A 21,663-nucleotide genomic window follows, 5' to 3' on the forward strand; every position below is an offset into this window, starting at 1 on the left:
ATCTGTGTGTTCCCCTTGGTCGACCGCCCTGGGACATAGCAAGGGAATATTTGTATGTTGAATATTTCTTATGTCATTTGGTAGGTTGATTATACATGTACATGTCGAAAAGTCTCATTGGTGTCGTGTTTTCTTTTCCAAGCATTGATACTGGTCTTTTGGATTTATTCCTTACAGTTACGGCAGTCAATATGAACTTAAATTGAAGTGACCCATTATTCCGACTTTCCCACCATTTTGTCTCACACAACCTTCACAATAGCTTCGTTTTCAAGCGATTTATTGCAAAAATAACAAGAGTTAGCTGGGTGGTAAATTTTAAACGCGGTTACATGAAGAGCGGCGGATGCGTTTTAAGTCAACGAAGGCGCAAAGTTGTAAGACGCGTTTCGGGTACAACGTTAAAACCGCGAATACGACACCACGATTGCTCGTATGTAAAATGTTCATAGCACATTTTTTGTGGGAAATAGCCGAACCCTAATTTTCATAATTGTGTTTATAGCCGTACATACAATACTAACGTAGATATTCGCGATAAACCATTACTGTGCACCGGTTTCCCCCATAACCATTGCTCGTAAAACAACTATTTCTAACAGTAACCTGTGAAAAGATATGTTTTTGTTTGAGTAATTACTCCTAAAATATTTAATTACGGAATTTTGAAGCATTCTTCATTTTTTATTTAAAAAAACTAGCTTTCTATGATTTGAAAGAAACGCGTTTTCTAGTGCGTTCTTAGCGATTGGAAATTATGGTAAAAAGAAAACTATTTCTAACACTAATCTGTGAAAAGATGTTTTCTTTTGAGTATGTACTCTTACACGATTTGATTACGCAGTTTTGAGCCATTCTTCAAGTTTAATTAAACATAAGTTACTTTAAAGATTAAAAAAAAACGCGTTAGCGTCGAGCTAAAGTCGGCCATATAATTTTAGGTGAAATAGAGTGTTAGTTCACCAGTTTGGAACCGATGGCGGAACTTTCGTTGCCAGCCAAATGAAAAGCATGGGCCAAAGGCAGGGTTTTTTAAAGTTCTAATCGGAACCCACGACCAAATTTCAAAAACCGTTCTAGTTTGTTATCCGATTTCTATGTCCGAAACCTCTCTCAACTCCCTTTCGGATAAAATTTTTTTTACGTGTGACGTCATCGATCCTTAAGAGAGCGGACGAGAGTACTTTTCCAATGATAAACGTTACTTTTTTCGAATCAGTATTTTTGGCGCGCTTTTCCCAATGATAAACAATTGTTTCTCAAACTTTCTTGTATGGAATTGAGGAGGAAGAAAAACGTACGCGAGAAGTGCGCCTATCATGATAGCAAGTTTGTATTGCCAAAGGCTTGAGAGGTGGGGAAAGGGGGTGGCAACGAGAGAGGATTGCAGCACCTTAAATTACCAGTGGATTATTATCCAGAAATTCTCCTATGATGATTTTCGCTTTCCCGGCATTTAATTTCAATAGGGCGGGGAAAAACTTTTAACCAAGTTACGCGCGAGCGCGCCTTTAGAGGCAGCGCAGATGGCGTTACTGTCGTTTTGGTCAAGAATCTAATCGGTGCCTTGTCAGCCATTCGATTAAGCGTTCTAGTTTGTTATCCGATTTCTATGGTTTCGGATCGACCCAATGAAAAACGCCATTAAGGAAATCTCGTAGTTTGAAGAGTGGAAGCACTGTTTATCGTTGCTATGACTACACTTTTGGAAATAGTAAACATGGTGTCATTATAATTTCAAAAATGAAAACACGTGCAAACATAGTTAGTTACGAAAATAAGTAGCTACCTTTATTATAATTAGAAATATTGTAATATTTAATTTAACAAGATAGTATTTAATTTGGCTAGCCTTTAATTTATGCTTTTAATTATATTTGAGTATTAAATCTAGTAAATCTAGTCCTTACAATTTGAACTTAAATGACAGCAGAATGGGAAAACCAGTTTCTTGTTGTTTTAAGAGAAAGAAAAGGTATGCTACATGTACATGTCCAAAAATCAATGTTTTATTTTGTTTTATCTTTTTACAGAAAAGTAATTTTGTTGATGTTGGGTCTGGATAATGCTGGGAAAACAAGTGCAGTTAAAAACTTCTTAAAAGGTGTACATTATTTTTCACAATAGTTAATTTAGTTACCCAAGTTTGATGGAGCATTTCCCTTAACGGCTATTTTTAACAATAGGTACTTTTGTTTTTTTTTGGGTTTTGTTTATTTTTTTAGATGTATTATTTGTCAAGGATTACAATAATGCAAAAAGTTTTAACCGCAATTTATTATTTAGAAAGATATGATAAATTTAAAATTGTTACTTGCCATCAATTTTTACCTCGGAAAATATGACACATTTCGAGATTTTTGTCAGTGTTGGATGAGGTAGGACTGAGGACGAATTAGATTTAACGACAAGATATTACTAAATTTTTAAAAAGTGTGCAAACCGAAAATGTGTTTTCTACTTTAATACGGCTTTTTTTGGTTTTGTTTATTAATGGTCAAGGATTACAGTAATGCGAAAGGTTTTAACCGCAATTTATTATTTAGAAAGATATAAATTTAAAATTGTTACTTGAAAGCAATTTTGGGTTACGTGTAGAATAGTTGCCCCCCACCTGACTTTTTTATATATTTTTTTGGATAGAGGGCAAGATGGGGATTATTTTAATTTTATTTTTTTTGGCGGAAATGAATATTAACAAAGATATGAATTTTTAAACATTGGCCTTTTGCAGTGAATTTTCCCTAGGACGATTCTTTAAATTCCTAGATTTTAATGCGTTGTGGATAACGTGGGGCTGATGACGAAAAATAAAATGTCGAAATGCAAAACATACTAACTTACTTTTTTATTTTCGGTATTTTCGCCGTATTTCTATGCATTTTAGGGGTTTTGGCGCGGATAATAGGTTAGGTTATTAATATTATTAGGTTAGTTGGATTAATATCGGGTTGACGATACTTGATGTGTCAGGCTTTCCCACTGTCCCTATCATTCCCACTGTCCCTATCATTCCCACTGTCCCTATCTTTCCCACTGTCCCTATCTTTCCCACTGTCCCTATCTTTCCCACTGTCCCTATCTTTCCCACTGTCCCTATCTTTCCCACTGTCCCTATCATTCCCACTGTCCCTATCTTTCCCACTGTCCCTATCATTCCCACTGTCCCTATCATTCCCACTGTCCCTATCATTCCCACTGTCCCTATCTTTCCCACTGTCCCTATCTAGTGGTGTGATGGGGTCACTGGAGCCTGTGGGGGGCTCCATACCCGGCTCTCAAGGTCATGTGATCGGGGCGCTGGGTCACTGGAACCTCATGGGTGTTCCACACTCGTCATTCTGTGACCTACTAAGGAGGGTAGTTTGCAGTGGAAGAGGAAGCCACTCTAGTCCTCAGCTGTGCGAGGGTGGGTCTCGGGCAGCCCATGGTGTCGCCTTTTGTTGGGCCGTGATGAGGGCGTTTGTTTGCTATATGTGAGGCGGTCAAAATGGCTGTCTCACTGGCCGAACGTTGTTTCGCAAAGCGCACTTTTGTCCAGGGCTGGTTGTTTAAGGTGGCCGCTGTAGTGCTTAAGGCGGAGCAGCGGGGTACAAATACATATACTTATGTCCTCTAGGTTGCTTTTTTTAGTATGGGGTTGGCGAGGCGCCGCGCGCCCCCAGCGCTCGAGCGAAGCGAGTGCGCGGCGCCGTCAGGCGCCAATACTTAGAATAAATTCGACGTTGTATAAGTCAACATCACACAGAAGACATATAATATGACATAGTATGGTTAAAAGAAGGCTAAAATGCGTTGAAATACGGGAAAAATTCCCAACCCTTAAAAGTTAGTACTGTTTTGCAATTGAGCCTTTTTATTTTTCGTCATCAGTCCTACTTTATCCAACGTACTGAAATCTCGAAATATGTCGTATTTTCCGTTGTAAAAATTGTTAGCAAGTAGTGATCATATCTTTTTAAATAACTTGCGGTTAAAACTTTTTGCATTACTGTAATCCTTGACAAATAATAAACCAAAAAAACAAAACAAAAGTACCTATTGTTAAAAAATCCCAAAATTTAGATCTTGGGGAAATCAATTGAAGCATAAACAATAATTTTAGAAAAATAAAAAATAAATGTTAAACAGTTCATCAGCAATATAAGAATTGAGCTTGACAATGGAGAGGGAATAGAGCAATGTATGATTATTTAGCCTAGTCTACATCACCAGTCTTTTTAGTGCAATAGTGTGAGTTGCTTCAGGTGTTCTGGAAGAAGTTGTTCCTTTTATCCGTCATAGTAGCACCACTGGCAGAAAACCAACGCTCATTACTTGTAGCCGACGAAGCAGGAATTGTAAAATATTTTTTGGTTAGTCTTGACAACTGTGGCCATTTCAATTGACTAACACGCCAATAGTCAGATACATTGTTCTCACTAGAAATTACTTCTTCCTCGGCAAATAAAATCACTTGTTCACTTAGTCCCATTTTTGCATTTTTAGTTTGATCAGTCTTTTTCCCTATATGTCTTCACACACTTTTTTATTTTGACAGCTTTAGCATGAAGGTTGAAATTTCCGTCTTGATCATACTGATTGCAAGCTTTTTCTCCTCCATTGTTAATAGTATAGTCTTGAACCTTGGATTAAAATCATTGCTTTTAGTAGAAGACTGTCACTGTCTAAGCAGTGAAGGGCTGGAACTACCATTGACGGTGATGGATATGTGTCTAGAGATAAATCCTGAGTAGCAGTTTACAACGGCTCCAAAACTTCCAATAATGTTTTCACAATTTTCCATTCATAGCTGGTCAACTTGGTCAATGTCCAAAAGAACTCCTGATAACTCTTGTTTTAGTTCGAATAATCTGTGAACCATGTAATAGGTGCTATTCCAGAGGGTCTCTATGTCTTGGATTAAGTGTTTCTCGGGAATATTCAATTCTCGTTGCTTCTTTGACAACAGATTTGATGGCACGAAAATCTTCTTGAAATGGCCAACTATTGATCTACATTGTAACAAAAGCTGATTCACTATCTTTTCTTTTATTTTGAGTTCAGATAGTGCATCTACTACTCCCAATTGTAAGGTGTGACAAAAGCGTGGAATGTGGTTCCACTCGGAATCTTTTATAGCCTTTGTAACATTCCGCCCATTGTCAGTGACCACTAACATACAAAAATTGTTGAGCAATAAATTTTGACATAAAATTTCTCAGTTTCATTCGCACTACTTCCCCAGTACGAGTCTCTTTATAGGGAAAGCAAGGAAAAATTAGAATAGCTGGGTTGAAATCCTTCTTCGTGAAATGGCAGGCCAAACTCATAAAGTGGTCCATGTATTTTGACTTTCATAAATCAGTAGTGAAAGAGCCTTGGAATTATATTCATAGAGAAAGTTGTTCTGCTTGGAACGTGGTATCTTGGTTCACATGGAAAGCCTTCATCCTCCACAACAGAAAATCCAACGCGATAATCTCCCCTATTGCTCTAGTGATAGAAATTGCTTTTGGGTGTGATTTTGTAAAGAGTCATTCTTTCAGAAATTTCTTCTGTACATTCTCCTCGGAGATTAATATTTCATACTCGTTGGGATGTTTAGAATGTAGATGACATCTTATACTACTTCCCCTTTTTTGTTTAATATGTTTTTGACATTTCATACATTTTGCTTTATCTTGATGTACTGAAGAAAAATACTTAAAATTTTACTTTTCTTTATTGTTCCAGATGTGGTACTGTCTTGTGAGACACTGGGCTGTATTTCATCAGAACTTGTAGAACTTATACTTTCGTCAGATAAGGAATCATTTAAACTAGAATCTTCACTTTCACCACTAGGTTCTACTATTTCTTCATTAAAGAATATTTATTGCCAGAGCTTTTACGTTTATTTGAAGCCATATTTGTGAAGTCTAAATTAATAACTGGCCAAACAAGGGATTATAAGAAAATAGTGGACTGATGAACCACCAAACAACTGACAATAAACAGCTAGGGCACCCTACATTATGTAACTTATGGTTTTGGTTTGGTTTTCTACATTTAAAATCAGTGACCAATCAGAAACAACTAGGACTTGTACCTCGCCCAATAAGAGATCTTAAGGCGGCACCAAAGCGAATTTTATTTTGGTGCTTTTCCTGCCATTTTTATAAGCTTGCGAGTAGTGCCTTGGTAAGAATAATAGTTTTGAGTACTTGAAAGTTAAGCCTAGAACACTATTTGAGGCTCGCACCATTTTTGAGCTTCTAACGTAAGGCTTTTCGAGCTTGGAACGAAAACGAGTACTCGCACATACCTAGATTTATGTATCTTCCCTTATGTGTTTCTGGTGGAACCTTTTAAATCGTTGCAGTATTTTTTGTACAGACCCATATAACTGTGATGAGTCTTCTAATTGAGATTCTTTGGCTTTTTTTGGGGTGTAATCTGAAACAAGATCATTGAAGAAGGTTATTCCCGAAGGGAATAACAGCAGAAACGAAAGAATTTCTAGGGTACCTACAGCATTGCATATGGATCAATTTGCAAGAAAGACTGAGTCAGAGAGTGTTTTTGAAGCAATAGTCATGCTTTAAGAAAAGGAAAGCCCAGTATATTTTTTTATAATCTTCAGCATCAATCTAAGAAACTAAGATGACACTAATTGACAATGGCTGGGGATGTCCAGGGTGGCTGGACTTCCCATAGAGTCCAATGATACCCCTCCCAAGGTATCCATGCAAATGTCTTGTGTTTTTTTTAGTCATTAATGTAGCAATGGACACCCCCTAGGTTTTGGAGGCTGTTGCGTCTCTGGACAACTGAAACTAAACTTTTAAAGCAAAATCTGTTAGGAATGTTGTAAATTAAAAGATCTATGGTTCAGTCAAAATTTTATGGCTTCTCATGCCATAAACGTAAGTGTGCTTCCTCAGAAATCCCCTTAGTAATTTAACCTTGGGTCTTTCCTGAAGGTACCTTAACAGTATTGGTCTCCATAGTACAGTGGTAAATCCCTTGTCAGGAAATTCGCATGAACCCAATCCCCTTGCTCTGCACATCAGCTCTCTACTTCATCTATCCTATTTGGAATGAGCAGTAAAATAGAGCCACATATTCCTGTTGATTTTGGCATTGTAATGGTCATTTTGGGCACTGAAATAACCCAATGCATATACATTCGTTTTTATACGACACCAGTGATCGAGATGACCCCTAGGACACCTTTCAGAAGCATCTACTGAACTTGGCCTTATTTCACTGTGCTACTGCGACTTTTGTTCCTTGTAATAGATGATAGTCTTGGCGGCAGCTTACGTTGGAAGTAGGGGAAATTCATATGCATGTTTATTGGATTGGTTCTTGTTCTGTGGTCACTGTCAATACCTTGGGTTTTTTTAGGACATTGGCAAATGGCTTTTCATTTGAAAATTTGGAAGCTCTTGTAGAAAAACATATTTGGTACAACCTATTCAATGTGGTGATAATGCTGCGATAATTACCACTTTTCCAATCGAGTTTTCCTCTTGCTTCCTTTTTAGAGCGATTTCTTTCTGGGTCAAATATTTTATAATTTCATGATATAATGTCCATTGATTCAGGGTTGGTTGGTTTACCAAGTGGTTTTTTTATTCAACCTCAATTATTTGTACATTTTCTTACCAAAACGCTACGAAACAAAAACGTCTTCTCAGCCAAAATATTTGTACATAATGGAAAGTAAAACTAAAACGTCGTTTCAGGCGAGACTTTTGTAGTATCAGAAAAAATCTACAACTATTCATTTTAAAACGATACTGCTGTTCTATAGTTGATTATTGGCTAACAATAATCGACTAAGCACAGAGAAAGTATCTTAACTAATTGAACATAGGGGTGGTGGTTTAACAATTTATCTCTCAGTGTACATTGTTAATTCTTAAGTTTTTAATAAATATAGACATATTAATATAAATATTATTATCAGTGTAATAATTTAAATTATTAATATAAATGTTTTTCTTTTTTATACAGAGGAAAATGAAAGTGTGGTTCCTACTGTTGGATTTTCAAAAAATGAAGTAAAACATAAAAAATTTGATGTTACAATGTATGATATTGGAGGTGGAAAGAATATTAGGGCTATTTGGAAGAATTATTTTGCCCTTGTTCACGGTGTTGTGTTCGTTGTGGATTCCAGTGACTCACATAGATTTGAGGAAGGCAAGGAAGTTATAGAAAGTATAATAATGGACAAGAGAATATCTGGAAAACCAATTCTTTTGTAAGATACATAGGTGAAAATGTTTTGCCTGCATAAAATTAATTTTCCCTTATAAGAAAAATTCAGGCTGAGAAATATCTTCAAAAACCAATATGCTTAATTTTGCAATTTTGTCTCTATACCAAGAACCAGGAATCCATAACGCTACTTGGAATGAATAACGGCTTTGATTCCCCGCCGTTGTGGCGGAACATAGTAGGCGGAGCTAATAAGCCTTTGTTTGTCACTGAATTTGACGTCATTTAAGGCGGTATTTGCGTTTTTAGCCCTTCCCACAAAATACCATGGGGATATGGGGAGATACTCATTCCAAGTAGTGTTATGGATTCCTGCAAGAACGCATAGAGGTACTAAGAACTATGAAAAACTTAAATGGTGGCGCCATGAAGTTATACTTTTCCCATGGCTTAAGCCTAACTTGGTCCTTGGTGTAATGGATTTTTACATAGAGAGAACAGTCGACTGCTTAGACTGCTTCTGAAAGTATAACAACAAGGCAGCATGGGCGAATGTTAAGGTTCCAAGTTCTTAGTACCTCTATGCGTTCTTGTCTATACTAATAAAAGTTGCATTTTTATTTTCAATATGGAACTATGCGCATATATTTTACCATATGCAATTTTGCAAACGGTCCCTCGCTGCAAAGGGCTCTTTACAGCATTCAAGGCCCTTTGGGAAAGTAATAAACTCTACTATTAAACTAAGTTGTCTCTAGCGACCTGATACTGAAGTGAAGTAAAGCTAATTTATAACCTGTTACCATTATGCACTTAAATTTTCATAAAATCAACTATTGTAACATTACATGAAAATATAAATAAGTAAATTTTATAAATTCTTAAATTGTGTAGCAACTCTGCATATCTATGCAAAGTTTTCTTATTGCACAAATTAATGATTTATAAAGTTACATTTTATTTGAGATCAAAACCAAATTTTGCCTTTTAACTATTCTTTGTTTTTGAAACTGAAATGGACAAAGCTACTTTTCCTCAGCCTAGATTTTTGTATCAAAGGACTTTTTAGAGCAATTGAGTTATATATATATACACATTAATTGTTATATATACACATTAATTGTTATATATACACATTAATTGTTATATATACACATTAATTGTTATATATACACATTAATTGTTATACATACACATTAATTGTTATACATACACATTAATTGTTATACATACACATTAATTGTTATACATACACATTAATTGTTATACATACACATTAATTGTTATACATACACATTTATTGTTATACATACACATTTATTGTTATACATACACATTTATTGTTATACATACACATTTATTGTTATACATACACATTTATTGTTATTAATTATTTTCTGAAGTTCTCCCACATAACACTAGCAGTTTATTTAATTTTAAACTTGAAATAGCAATTTTCACTGATAAAATTATAAATTTGTTTCAAGGGCCACTTTTATTTTACTTTCACCAAATCACTAAACTTCTCATATCTCTAGATATATTTCTGGAGAAAAACCCTCTTATTATTGGTCAAAATACGAAATCACAATGTTTTCGGCGATAACCAAGTGGTTATGGTATGTGACCAAGAATATTATATTGAGACTGTTGTATCATATAACAATAAATACTGTGTGATGTCAAATCATTATAAAGGTTTGTTATTTAGTTAAAAAGTTGTAATATTTATAAGACTTAATAACTTCAACACTAGAACTAGGGAACACCTGTTAAGCATAGATAATAGCACCTAAAGGCTCTATTTGCTAGTGGTTACGAGAGCCATGTATCTCATCTCCACCTCAAATTAGCTTGACATATTTGAAAGTGCCTGCTAACCATAATGACCTTTATCCATGGTCGTCTGCTCAATCCTCTTTCATAAATTGATTAATGTTACTTAGATTAAATATAAGTTATTATTCTTATTCATAATTATCTAGATTTCCTTACAGAGACATCTTTTTTTAAAAATGTAGTTTTGGTGATTTTCTGTCTTTGAAGACACTATGTAGGAAAAGTGCAATATTAGGGTGGTTAACACGCCTAGTTTGAATACGCTATGTTCACATGATGCATTGCACAGCATATTTTTGGGTAATGTGTAATTGAGCGCAAGGCAAATTAGATGGTGGCTCATTATTATCCGTTTGATATTATTACAGATGCATTTTCAGATTTTTATACAAATTAATTTAATTATTATCAACAATATTTTTTATATTACTATAACCATAAGCCTATCATAAGGTCCCCATAAGCAAAGGTCTACCATAGGGGCCTGTGTTAACGGCATGGTCCGGGAAATAAGAAAATTAACGTATGACGATAGGGCAGTACCGCCATCTTCGTTTTCAAAATTTCTACATCTAAAATATTCTCTTACTTGCTAGAGCAGCTACGCTTTTGTTGATAAATGTCAAACAAAACGCGTCTAAATATCAAATTTGAAAAATAAATACCTCAGAAACACAAATCTTATTTCTAAAAGCCAGTTTTAGGTTCTGATGAATCATTTTGCAACGATAAATGTTAATTTTAAGTTTGAAAGTGTTACAATTGCGAATAAGCATTGGCTACGGTGCTAAGGGCTGGAGGCGGAGATTTATCCTGCATGGTTCCAAGGTTAAAAACATTCGCGCACGCCTTCTGTGCATTCATCATGCAACGAGCTAAATTCATTTGGGGAAATGCCTAGTTGAGAACATAACCACTAGGAGGTGCAGATTTTGAATACCTCTTAATAACGGGTATGTGATCGTCAAAAATTTGGCCTAGACCTTTGCTTATAGGGACCTATGATAGGCTTATGCCATAACACATAATTAACCTGAATATGAGTGCGTAATAAGTTAATATTTTTACTCCTTATTAGATTGGTTAATAAACAAGATATTGATGGTGCCTTAAATGAAGCTGAACTTTGTACAACCCTAAATTTAGAAGATATGATTAATAAATACAAGTGCCCAACTAAAATGGTAAGCAAAAATAATTTTTTACTGTGTTGTTACATGGGTAGAAATACATGAAATGAAAATATCAACAACAAAGCTTTTAAGAGAATTTGTATTTAAAAAATTCTTAAAAAAAATTAGGGGTAATATGAGGAAAATCATAGTTAATAATCCAGTCTTACGTTCATTAGTTTTGTTTGCCGCATTCTCAAAATTTTGAAATCAAAGAAAACCACTTTCAATTTGTTAGATTACGTAGCAACAAGTAGTAGTAATAGGTTGAATCTTGAACATTCCTCAATGGCTATTATATTATAGATTTTTCCATGCCGAATCCAAAATATTGCATTGGAATTTTTTTTCATTTTTTTGTTAAGCAGTGGAACAATTTTGGGCAAAATTAAACTACAGCGGCCTCATGTTTTTTTTGGCGCGTAGATTACGAAGTGATTTTTTTGGGGTCGCAAATGATAATTTTTTTAATTAACTTAATTTTAAAAAAGGAGTAATTTTAGGGGATTAGTAACGTTTTTCTAAAAAATAGTTGCGTCGTGTATCCGCCGACACTACATATTTGGCGCCCTCCAGCCCCATTCTGATATTTACGGTGGGCCATCTGGAATCGTACCTAGACTTGTAAGTAGCATCGTAATTAGTGAAATCGTATCAACTGAAATAGTAACAAAAATAAGAACTCAAAACTCAGACGGGCTATTTTTAACAATAGGTACTTTTGTTTTTTTTTTGGGTTTTGTTTATTTTTTTAGATGTATTATTTATCAAGGATTACAATAATGTAAAAAGTTTTAACCGCAATTTATTATTTAGAAAGTTATGATAAAATTAAAATTGTGACTTGCCAGCAATTTTTACCTAGGAAAATACGACATATTTCGAGATTTTTGTACTTGTTGGATGAGGTAGGACTGATGACGAATTAGATTTAACGACAAGATATTACTAAATTTTTAAAACGTGTGCAAACCGAAAATGTGTTTACGGCTTTTTTGGTTTTGTTATTGTTTTTTGTTTATTTGTCAAGGATTACAGTAATGCGAAAAGTTTTAACCGCAATTTATTATTTAGTAAGAGTGTAGAATAGCTGCCCCCCACCCGATTTTTTATATATATTTTTTTGGATAGAGGGCAAGATGGGGATTACTTTAATTTTCATTTTATTTTGGCGAAAATGAATATTAACAAAGATATGCATTTTTAAACATTGGCCTTTTGCAGTGAATTTTCCCTAGGACGATTCTTTAAATTCCTAGATTTTTGTGCGTTGTGGATAACGTGGCGCTGATGACGAAAAAGAAAATGTGGAAATGCAAAACATACTAACTTTCTTTTTTATTTCAGGTATTTTCGCCGTATTTCAATGCATTTTAGGGGTTTTGGCGGGGATAATGGGTTAGGTTATTTATATTATTAGGTTGGATTAATATCGGGTTGACGATACTTGATGCGTCAGGCTTGGTGCTGTCCTCTAGGTTGCGTTATAGATGGCCCATAGCTTTTTTTAGTATGTGGTTGGGGAGACGCCGCGCGCCCCAGCGCTCGAGCAAAGTGAGTGCGCGGCGCCGTCGGGCGCCAATACTTAGAATACATTCGACATTGTATAAGTCAACATCATACAGACGACATATAATATGACATAGTATGGTTAAAAAAAGGCTAAAATGCTTTGAAATACCGGAAAAATCCCCAACCCTTGAAGTTAGTACTGTTTTGTATTTCAGCCTTTTTCTTTTTCGTCATCCGTCCTACTTTACCCAAAAAGTATTAAAATTAGTAATTTAAAGAATCGTCCTCGTCAACAGTCCTACCTCATCCAACACATACAGAAATCTCGAAATATGTCGTATTTTCCGTTGTAAAAATTGCTAGCAAGTAGCAATTTTACATTGATCATATCTTTTTAAATAATAACTTGCGGTTAAAACTTTTTGCATTACTGTAATCCTTGACAAATAGCAAACAAAAAAAACCACAAAAAAAACAAAAGTACCTATTGTTAAAAAATCCCCTATGACGTGTAAAACTAACACGAACTGAAACAAAGAGTGAAAACTTATAATTTTATTTTGCTGAAAAGTAACACGGACTCAAAACTAAGAAGTGTAAAAGTAACAATAACTGAAACAAAGAGTGAAAAACGAAACAAACGGTTAGTAACAAGCCGCGGTGTAGGCGACAACACGACGAATATAATTACATCCAAAAGACGTTACTAAATTCGAAGAATTTACAAAACTTTAAAATTTCGCGTATTGGCGCCTGACGAACTTTAAAATTCCTCGTATTGGCGCGCCGCCTCCCCAACCCCATACTATAAAAAGCTATGGGCCATCGATTTACGATTTAATACGATTTTTTCAAAGAAAAATGCTCAACAAGCCTCCAGAGGTGGGCTTTTTTAAGAGCTTCGTACAAATGAGAGATATAGACTGTATACAATAGTAATAACAAATAGCAGACAATAAAGAATAAATGGAATACAATAATAAACGAAGGGGATGAGACTAAGTGGAATAGGTACTGTTACGGATCATGCGTTTGGGAGCGCAGAAATGTAGCGGTATGACATCTGAAAGTGGAACGACTCGAGATATAAATAATATCCCGAGGCAAAGAGTTCCAATCATCTATAACATTAGAAGTAAAATGATTCTGACGGGTGGAAGAGAGAACACGGGGTTTGTGAACTTTGAGAGAATGGCCACCGGTGCGCGAGGAGTTAATGGTAAAGAAATCATTGAGGTTTAGTGTCAAGTTATTGTAAAAGAAATAATGGAGTAAACACAGATTATTAAGACGATGACGGAGGTGAACATGGTCAATGTGTAATATACGTAGGCGGGAGTGGGCTGGCAGGTTTACTAAGGAGTGGGGGAGTTTGGAGAATGCATTTTGCGCGTTTTGGAGAGCAAGGGCATCAGTTTTGAGATAGGGTTTCCAAACAGGAAAGCAAAAGTTAATGTGGGGTAGTATAAGAGAGTTATAAGGAAATGCCAGTTCGCGCACGTCGACCAGAGGTCCATTGTGCAAACCCGAACCTTAAGACCTAAAAAGTCCAATATCCGACGCAAAACGGAGAATCCTCTTGGCTGGCATATTATAGAAATCAGAAGTTTCCAGTTGATGCATACCAAGATGCTCGAATCCTTGGGCCACGTAGTAATCGCACCTACAAAGCACATGAGAGGCGGTTTCCTCCTCAGCCTGACATGCCCTACAGGTAAAGATGTCTGTTAAGGAGACAATGACCTGTAAGTAGGCTAACGACCAACCTGATATTAGATTTGGAAAGCGAGAGCAATTCCTTAGCTCTCTGCCTAGAGGGGCCCGAGATAAACTCTTTAGCCTGCCTTTGGCCATCCATCTCAAGCCAAAGCTTGAGTTGACGGTCAGTCATGGAGTTAGAGATAAGGCCTCGAACTATGCTAGAGGGGATAGGAACAGCAGGTTCAGGACCAAAGAACCCAGCCTCTGCCCCCTTCTTGGCTAAGACATCGGCCCTCTCATTACCATAGTACCCCCGATGGCCAGGAACCCAATAGAGCTGAACTTGGTGCCTAGCTCCGAGAGGAGGTTCAAACAGCTATAAACCAGTTTTGAAGAGACCTGAAACTGGTTAAGAGCCTTGAGGGCTGCTTGACTATCCGAATAAATTTGGATAACCTTGCCATGAAGCTTCTTTTTAAGACCAAAGTCAACACAGAAGCAGATAGCGGCAATTTCTGCCTGAAAAACACTAGCATAGACACCAAGGCTTTCAAAGAAGCCGAGATTGCTAGTAAGACAATACATCCCCGACCAGAGCCAGAGCGGGTCTTAGACCCATCGGTAAACCAGACAATTTCTCCTCTGGCCCGGAGGGTACTATGATTGCCCCGCTCTGTACGGCTTGGAAAATAAGTATTGAAAGACTTACTAAAATGTAGCTTCGTAGTCATTATATCAGAACCCATTAGATAGACAGGTAACTGACATGGTGTGGCTGTTATCCCAAGTATGCGCCTTCCACCAACCATTCTGGTTGAGCCTATAGGCTCCCATAGCAGCAGCTTCCTCTATGAAAAGATGAAGAGGAAGAATGTTCAGGAGAATTTCTAGAGAAGCACTTGGGGCTGTTCTCATAAGAGAGTTATATTATGTTTGAATGAGTTTTGGGGAGCGGAAAAAGAGGTTACGATGAATAATTCCCGTGGTGGAGCCAATTTTTTGTTACTTTGTTAACATGAGTGGAAAATTTTAATTCAGGATCAACCACAACACCCAAATCACGTTCAGACAGTGTGGATTTGGGTGGGATGTTATCTTAGGTGTACACATGATTTGGGTTTCGCTTGCGTAAGTGTAGGACTACACACTTGTCAGGGTTAAAGGATAGACCTTTGGAGTTAGCCCACGCTACAACAGCATCGAGGTCAGACTAGCTGTAATAATACACAGTTGGAAAGGGTTTTAACACATTTGAACAATTTAGTATCATCAGCAAATAGAGCAAGGAATGCAGCGCAAACAGTGTTGGGTAATGAATTAATTAAAACATTAAACAACAATGGGCCAAGGACTGAGCCCTGGGGGCTAGAGGACAGTACCAAGCCTTACGCATCAAGTATATAATTTTAAATTATCTAAATAATAACAACAATAAAGGTGGAAAGGCCAAAAAAAGTGCAAAATTTTAAATTAAATAAAAACTGAAATAAGCGTTTGCGGCCAAAAAATTCAAAACACTTTGAAATTGCCCAAAATTAACAAAACTTTTAATTTATTTTATAAACTACCGGAATATCATGTGGAAATTATTAGGACCGAAAAACACGTGGTGTCGGCAACCAAAACAGTGGTGTTGGGTAACACACAACGAAAATAATTACAACAAAACGTCGGCTGAGAGCAAAATCCACGTAATTTCTTAAGATTTGTGTACATTGTTACGTGGATTTTGTTCTCAGCCGACGAAAAAACGTGAAAATGCCCAAAAATGTGCAATTTTTTTAATTAAATCAAAAAATTAAATAATCATTTGCGGCCAAAATAAAAAATACCCTCACTATCTACGTGACAAGGGCTATTAGGCGCAAGCAAAATAAAAATGAAATTCAATGAGGCCGCTGTAGTTAACTTAATGGGGTAACATGAAAAAAATCAAATTCTTTGCCAATTACAATGGGTTTTTTATGGTGGGTTGAGCACAAATAAACCTGTGAATTCCATTTAATTTAATTCACACATTTCTCTGGTTCATTTTTTTTGTTTTTATACACTTGTAACTGTCAATTAATTTTCTCATTTATTTTCCTTGTGTTTCTTAGGAAAGTAGTACAGCATTAGTAAGATCTGGTATTGGTGATTTTAAAGATAGAGGGATTGAACTGGGCTTCAATTGGATTCTAAATCATATTGATAAAAATTTTGTGGATTTGAGCCTCAAAGTTGGAAAAGAAGTGGAAGAGCAAAGGATTGCAGAAGAAATTGAGAGAAAAGAGAGGATTGAACGTGTACGAAGAATTAAGGAAGAGAGGTATTTGTAATTGATTTTATTATATAATCTAGGAGCAACAAACACAACACCCCACACAAGGAGAACGCAACCCATCAAAAGTCGTGGATTTTCTTGTGTACATTTTTCATTGGCTAGACGCTTTAGCGCCTGCTGAAGTCGGAAGGGGAAAATTCGGAAATTGTCTTCCCCCCGCCCGTAAAACGTTCAGCGTAAAGGTTTGTGATGCTCGTCCAATGAAATTCGTACACAACCCTTCGTTAGCATGTTTAAAGGCTAGCTGCGTTCTCCTTGTGTTGGTTGCTCCTAGCTATAATTAATGTTTAATATAGTTGCAACAGTATATTTTTCTGTTAAATTTGAGGATAGTGATGATAATCTAATACATTATATCATAAGCCTAAGTTTGAAACAGGCGAAAAAGAAATCAGGCGATAGTATCTGCACCTGGTAGAGATAAATTGAAGCTTCTTCCTTCCCCCTTTTTCTCTCTACACACCTCTCTCTTACTAAAGCAGCTGGCATCATGCATTGCGAGACGCGTTACGTTTCTCTTTTCTGCCACCGGGTGGATTTAGCGCTGTACTTTCGACAGTCGTTAGCTTGAAACAACACTGCCTTTCGATTCAAACTTAGGGTTGATAGGCTTATGATAATATAGAACCAAACTGAATTCCGCTAAAAACTCAATTTGAAACCGGTAAATCAAAGTTGAAATATGGTGGTAAATTAATTTTGAGACCCTCTAGTTGTTGTCCTGTTTGTTACCTTTAGTAAGAAATAACTAATCAATTTCCAAAATAACTTTATAAAAGCTCTCTTAAACTTTACCATATGGTGATTTTTTTGGAAACATTTTGGTTTGTTATATGCAACTGAAAAGCAACACTCTGTAGTTTGTTTTTATTTCCATTGGAAGATAGTGTACCACTAAAAAAATTCAAGTGATAAAAGCAAGCTCTTTGTTGGTTACCCAGTCATACTCTGTCTTTTATGTTTTTAAAGATAAAAACATTTAAATATATTTCTGTCACCCTTAAAGGATCCAATATTGTTCCTTTGCCCATTCTTATTTGTTTTACATTATTGGCGCTGTTTAGTGTATGTGGTAAAGAATGTCAGGTTATTTTCCCTTTATAGTACGGTTATTAAAGAGTGGAACCCTGCTAAGATTTCAAGTGTATTGTCCAAGTAAGGTTATTGCTGGTATTTTGAAATTTTGATTGATTTATCTTTATACCGGAGAACCTGATTTAGTGAGCTTCAACAAATTTCCTAATTATACAGGCTGTTAACTATATAACGATACAAGACCAATAACTACAAATGTATTTAAGATAGGAATTTCAAACTTTCAGGTAGTGTTCGTACGGGGACCCCGACCCCGACCCCGAAAGTCGGGGATCCCCGACTTTTGTCCCCGTCCCCGACCCCGACCCCGACTGTCGCAAACTAAGTCGGGGTTTTCCATTTTTCGGGGTTATGTTTTTGTAGTGTAATTTTAAATTTTCGTGCCAACGCACCCCGCTAAAATCCTAAAAATATATAAAATATATAGATTCCATTTCTCCCTTTTTTCGTGGGCGACAATAGAATGATCCGAATGACCTTCGGCTGATGCCGCTGAAGTAGTTCTCGCTCGACGCTTAACTCCGACTTGAGTAGCTTTTTTAAATTTTAGTTTCACTTTCATAATTTCCGTTGTTTCGGGCTCTCTCAGTCTCAGCTAAGGAGTTACAACGTTTGTAAATAACTTGTGAATTTATGAAACAACTTACTTAAACAATTGCCTAAGCTATAGACCTCTTGGGTTATTTTTATAATTTTTCTATTCATAATAAACTCAAAGAATTTTCCATCCCCGACCCCGACCCCGACTTGTTTTTCGCGGGGTTAGACCCACCCCGACCCCGACCCCGACCCCGACTTTATTTTGTCCCCGTACGAACACTACTTTCAGGACACATAGAACGTGCTGGGGGTCACTTGATAGTGTGTCAGAATTTATAGCCCGGTGTACCTAGTAACAGAGACCATACCACCGGAGGCCCATCATCATAGTGCCCTACGCCAGCGTCCCCAAGCCCGGACAGGTGACCCCCTTCACGTTCTGTGTCCTGAAAATTTCACATACCTAGCTAAAACAAATTGAGCTCTTGGCCCTGTATCGTTTTTAGTTAACACCCTGTATTTTCTACAATAAACTTAGTTTTTCAGTGCCATGTGCTAGCTCAAATTTGTGATTTTTCAATAACAGTGTGGCTTTCAATATTTTCAAGTTGGGCAAATCAGAAAGTGTGTAATAAATATTAAAATGGTTTTAAGCTTTAGCTTGCACAAATATACTATTTAAAAAATTTATATACAACGATATTTCAGGTGCACAAGGAATTTTATTTAAAAGAAATAAATATTTTTATTTCTTTTAAATAAAATTCCTTGTGCACCTGAAATATCGTTGTATATAAATTTTTTAAATAGTATGTGTAATAAATGACGAAAATTTTTAATTTGCCATGCTATTTTACGTAGAGAAATTTTGAACTTGAGTTGTGAAAAACAATTTTGGTTGCCAAGTCAAAACAAATGGCCTTTGAAACTTTTCCCTTTAGGAACTTTCTAGGTACATGGTCTACTTAACCCCCGAGTTTGATAAAACTCGGGGAGAAACACCTCTGGATGTCTCCTTGTCAGTGAAATCTTCCTTTTCCAAGCGTCTAAATAGCTAACCTGGGATTTTTCTAGTTCTATTTTCAAAGCTTATACTTGGAAATAGTAAAATTGAAACAGGTACATGTGGCCTTTTGGTTAAGGTTATTCTGTATTTTTTTGGGTACAAAAATTGTTCAAAATAAGTACTATTAAGATTATGCAGGTACATATTGTGGCGACAAAATTGTTGTGCTGCTACTGCTCCACACTTATAGCTTAACTTAACAATATTGGCTTAATTACAGAGAAAAATTGCAAGTCATAGAGGAAAGTACACACGCTTCGATTGATGAGTGTCCTTTCAAACCAATAAAGGAATTTAAAGTTAGTGCAAAAAGTTGATGAAATTTTAAAATATTCTTCCTATGCTCATAAAATGGAATTTTTGACTCTTAAGGAAACGCCTTTTCAAAAGGATTCAGCTTTGAGGAAATCTTCTGTAGGAGTAAATGGGCAGGAGGAAATTTTTACTGAGGTAATTGTACACGTGGATTCTTATAGGAATGATGAAGCTCGAATTAAAAATTCACCAAAAGAAAAGATGCGACATGATGAGACTCTACAAGAATCATTCAAATTGCAAACCACAAATACAGGTATTCAAACTATTACTACCAACTACTTTGGTACTTTAAATTATAATTATTTACATTTCTGTGATAGAAATATTCCTGACTTTTCCCTATTGTGGTACTAAATTAATTTGAAAATATATTACGTTAGGGAAGTAAGGAATTAAAATTGTGTTGCAAGCCCCGCCCCGGCCTGCTTGTGACTACTACCTGCATTTTCATTATGAAAACCGGCTTGAGACTTTCTTAAGTTATTTAATTGGAAATTCAAATAATTGTTAAGCCTATTTGTGAAATAGATTAACCAAATATAAAAATAATTTTAGAGTTATCAATGGCTATCCGCACATCACTGGGAAATATAATAATTTATTAAATGTTTTTTTTTATATTATGTGTTCAAGAACATATGAATTAAAGTGTGAAATAGCTGTAATAATTTTAATTTTTTTAAGGGTCACCATTAAAGGATAATGTAACTAAAAAATATAAGAAAAAACCTTTTAAAAATAAAATTGTTCCAACGAAGGTGCCTTTATATGAATCTGTTACATCTAAAGATATTGGTATGCCAGGAGCCTCAGAAATGTTGCTTTGGGATATTGAAGGTGATAAGCCTGACACACAACTAGAGAGAGACCCTGGATAAATAGACTATGGTTTATATAGAATTGTACTTTTCTAAAGTATTTTTACAATGTGAATCATGTAATATATATCAAAATAAATACCTTTTTAATTAAAAACCTAACTAATCAAATTTAATTTACTTGAGCCTTCTGCTATAATTTTTAATTTAAAACTTAATGCAATTAAGGGTTGCATTTACTTAGTGATCACTATAGCTTTCCAATTTATTGATGTTGATCGCATGCAACATGCCATAATCGACTCCTATCACCGCATTTGTCCAGTGAAGTCTACCAACCAGCCAAGATTAGTTCCTTGGTGGAACCATGAGATTGGTAGATTTCGCAAAGATACTAGGAGGTTTTTAAACAAAGTTAAAAGGTTAACAGACTGGGTTGCATATAAGCATACCCTCATAAAGCCATCCATGAGGCCAAGAGTGACTCGTGGAGGAATTTTGGTGAGAATATCTGATATTCCCAGCACGGCCGAGTTAATAAAAGATTATGGCCCATAATTCAATTAACTCATATGTTAGATGTTCACTTTCCTGATTCCCGAGTAGCTTTGACTCTGATCCTCTTCCCTTAAGGATTGCACGTACTAAAAGGGAAGATTGGACTGGGGCAAATAAAATTGTCACTCATTTTTTAGGGGAACGAGGGGTCAAGGTTTGACTGTTGAGTTCTGTCCAACCAAACCGAAGTAAAAACCACGTTTCACAAAATAATTGTCTTTAAAAGTCCTTTATTCAACCTGCCAATAGCGCGAGTACAAAACAAACTAAGGGTTTCCAAGAGTTAAATCGTTAATCAGCTCCCAGGTTCACAATTACGGCCAGCCTCCCTCGAACGTCCCTTATAACTGTGATAATGTTAATAGATCTATGCCATAACGTCATTGGGGAAATATTTAGTATTTGTGGTTGGCAACCCTGTAAAAATCATAGCGTCCGCATTCTTGTTTTTCTTTTGTGGTCTTACTCCTGACCAAGCCGTTATATCGTTCAATCTACTGTATGTAAAAATGTATATTATTAACTATGCCT

The 21,663-nt window shown here is 36.0% G+C and overlaps 2 protein-coding genes across 2 annotated transcripts; one reads left to right on the top strand and one right to left on the bottom strand.

Moving 5' to 3' along the window:
- The first annotated feature begins 1,801 nt into the window (after positions 1-1,801).
- On the top strand, positions 1,802-20,712 carry LOC149933336 (ADP-ribosylation factor-like protein 13B). The gene is made up of 8 exons (XM_090156688.1): positions 1,802-1,975; positions 2,034-2,104; positions 7,984-8,233; positions 11,108-11,213; positions 16,514-16,722; positions 19,659-19,737; positions 19,811-20,009; positions 20,441-20,712. Exons 1-8 carry the CDS (start codon positions 1,935-1,937, stop codon positions 20,632-20,634), a joined length of 1,149 nt encoding a protein of 382 aa, XP_090012814.1. The 5' UTR covers positions 1,802-1,934; the 3' UTR covers positions 20,635-20,712.
- LOC149933337 (uncharacterized) lies at positions 13,986-21,092 on the bottom strand. The gene is made up of 3 exons (XM_090156689.1): positions 21,027-21,092; positions 15,124-15,262; positions 13,986-14,421 (listed from the first exon to the last, which is right to left on the bottom strand). Exons 1-3 carry the CDS (start codon positions 21,042-21,044, stop codon positions 14,069-14,071), a joined length of 510 nt encoding a protein of 169 aa, XP_090012815.1. The 5' UTR covers positions 21,045-21,092; the 3' UTR covers positions 13,986-14,068.
- Positions 21,093-21,663: the final 571 nt, after the last annotated feature.

Source organism: Leiobunum rupestre, chromosome 8 (assembly GCF_980474605.1).
Source record: "Leiobunum rupestre chromosome 8, qqLeiRupe1.1.hap1, whole genome shotgun sequence".
Lineage (NCBI taxonomy): Eukaryota > Metazoa > Arthropoda > Arachnida > Opiliones > Sclerosomatidae > Leiobunum > Leiobunum rupestre.